The sequence below is a fragment of the Pseudozyma flocculosa genome (genome assembly GCF_000417875.1).
Source record: "Pseudozyma flocculosa PF-1 unplaced genomic scaffold scaffold00020, whole genome shotgun sequence".
Classification (NCBI taxonomy): Eukaryota; Fungi; Basidiomycota; class Ustilaginomycetes; order Ustilaginales; family Ustilaginaceae; genus Pseudozyma; species Pseudozyma flocculosa.
The window spans coordinates 591990-593983 of record NW_006920888.1 but is presented as its reverse complement, the minus strand read 5'-3'; the positions used below and the strand labels follow the sequence as shown (position 1 = coordinate 593983).

General features: G+C 69.8%; 1 protein-coding gene across 1 annotated transcript in view; it reads left to right on the top strand.

The window, feature by feature from the left end:
* The window catches only part of PFL1_06902 (uncharacterized protein), a gene marked incomplete at both ends in the record, with an annotated part of 6764 nt that overhangs the window by 2784 nt on the left and 1986 nt on the right, over positions 1–1994 (top strand). Inside the window, 2 exons of the mRNA XM_007883167.1 lie at positions 98–1654; positions 1769–1994. The exon at positions 1769–1994 is cut by the window's right edge and continues 154 nt beyond it. Coding sequence (XP_007881358.1) covers positions 98–1654; positions 1769–1994 — 1783 coding nt within the window. The remainder of the gene's footprint in view (positions 1–97; positions 1655–1768) is intronic.

The following is a 1994-nucleotide window of genomic DNA, read 5'->3' as shown; positions in this document are numbered from 1 at the left end:
TCGCCTCGATGCTCGACCGCGACGCGGCCATGTCGGCGCTCGGCGCGATGCTGTCGTACCTCGCCACCCTCAACCTCGAACGCGACCTCTGCTCCAGCCGCAACTTCAACATCTTTGATCCGCTGCGCCAGGACCGCTGCATGGTGCTCGACGCCCAGTCGCTGACCCACCTCAACGTGCTCCAGAACGACCAGGGCACCGACGTCGGCACGCTCCACCGCCTCCTCAACCGCTGCGCCACGCCGTTTGGCAAGCGCCTCTTCAAGATCTGGATGGTGGCGCCGCTCGCCGACATCGACGCCATCCGCGCGCGCCAGGACGCCGTCGACGACTTCCTCGGCTGCCCCGCCTTCGAGGAGGCCTTTGACGCGTTCGCCAGGCAGCTGCCGGACATCGAGCGCATCATCCCGCGCATCTACGCCGGCAAGTGCAGGCCGAAGGACTTCACCCGCGTGCTGACGGCGTTTGGCCACTTCCGCGAGAGCGTCGAGCGGCTGCGCGCGCTGGCCGAGTCGTTTGCCGGCGAGGGCGGCGGCCGGGTGGCGGCGCTGCTGGCGTCGATCCCGGACGTGACGGCGCTGGCCGGCGAGCTGCGCAGCCGCTTCCAGCTGGCCGACGACGGCTCCTTTACGCCGCGGCGCGGCGTGTTTGCGCCCTACGACGAGGCCGAGGCGGCGCTGCTGGCCATCGAGGCGCAGCTCGAAGACGAGCTGCAGGCGTGCCGCCGCCTGCTCAAGCTCAACGCGGCGCGCTGCGGCTGGAAGCACCTCGGCACCAAGGACATCTACCAGATCGAGGTGCCCGCCACGACCAAGGTGCCCGCCAGCTGGGTCAAGCTCAGCGGCACCAAGGACCGCCACCGCTTCTACTCGCCCGAGGTGCGCGACCTGGTGCAGGAGCTCAAGGAGGCGCGCGAGACGCGGCTGGCCGCGCTCAAGCAGTTCCACGCCGCCCTCTTTGCCGAGTTTGTCGCGGAGAGCGCGCGCTACGTCGAGGCCGTCAAGGCCGTCGCCGAGGTCGACTGCCTGCTGAGCCTGGCCAAGGCGTCGTACGCCATCGGCGAGCCCACGTGCCGCCCAGAGCTCGTCGAGCACGACACGGCCCTCGTCGAGTTCGACGAGCTGCGCCACCCGTGCATCGCCGAGGGCGTCGACTTTATCCCCAACGACATCCGGCTCGGCGGCGACAGCGACGAGGTCGTCATCCTCACCGGCGGCAACATGGCCGGCAAGAGCACGACGGCGCGCACCACGGCGACGGCCGTCATCATCGCCCAGCTGGGCTGCCGCGTGCCGGCGCTGCGGGCGCGCATCTCGCCCGTCGACCGCATCGCGTCGCGCATGGGCGCCAACGACCAGATCTTCCGCAACAACAGCACCTTTATGGTCGAGATGCTCGAGGCGTCGCGCATCGTGCGCGAGTGCACGCCGCGCTCGCTCGTCGTCATGGACGAGCTGGGCCGCGGCACCTCGACCTTCGACGGCCAGGCCATCGCCTTTGCCGTGCTCCACCACCTCGTCAGCCGCACCCGCTGCCTCAGCTTCTTCCTCACCCATTATACGAGCCTCGCCTACGACTTCCAGGGCTACCCGCGCGTCAGCAACAAGCACCTTCAGGTCCTCGTCGACGACGACCGGCGCGAGGTGGTATTCACGTGAGTGTCCCGGCATGGCCCCCCAGGGGGCCCAGACAGACGCCGACGCAGCGCAAACGCTGACCGCTCCCATCATCGCTTCGCTCGTCTCCTCGCTACTCGCTCCCCCTCCAGTTACCGGCTCGTCGACGGCGTGGCCGAGTCGTCGTACGGCACCCAGGTGGCGGCGCTGGCCGGCGTTCCCCACGAGATCTGCGACCGGGCGGCGGCCGTGTCAAAGCAGTTCCTCGAGTCGACCAAGGAGCACCTGGCGCGCCGCGAGCAGAGCCGCATCCCGCTCGCCACGCTCAGCGACTTCACCCACCTCGTCCGGCTCGCCGACGACCCGGCCGCCGCCAAC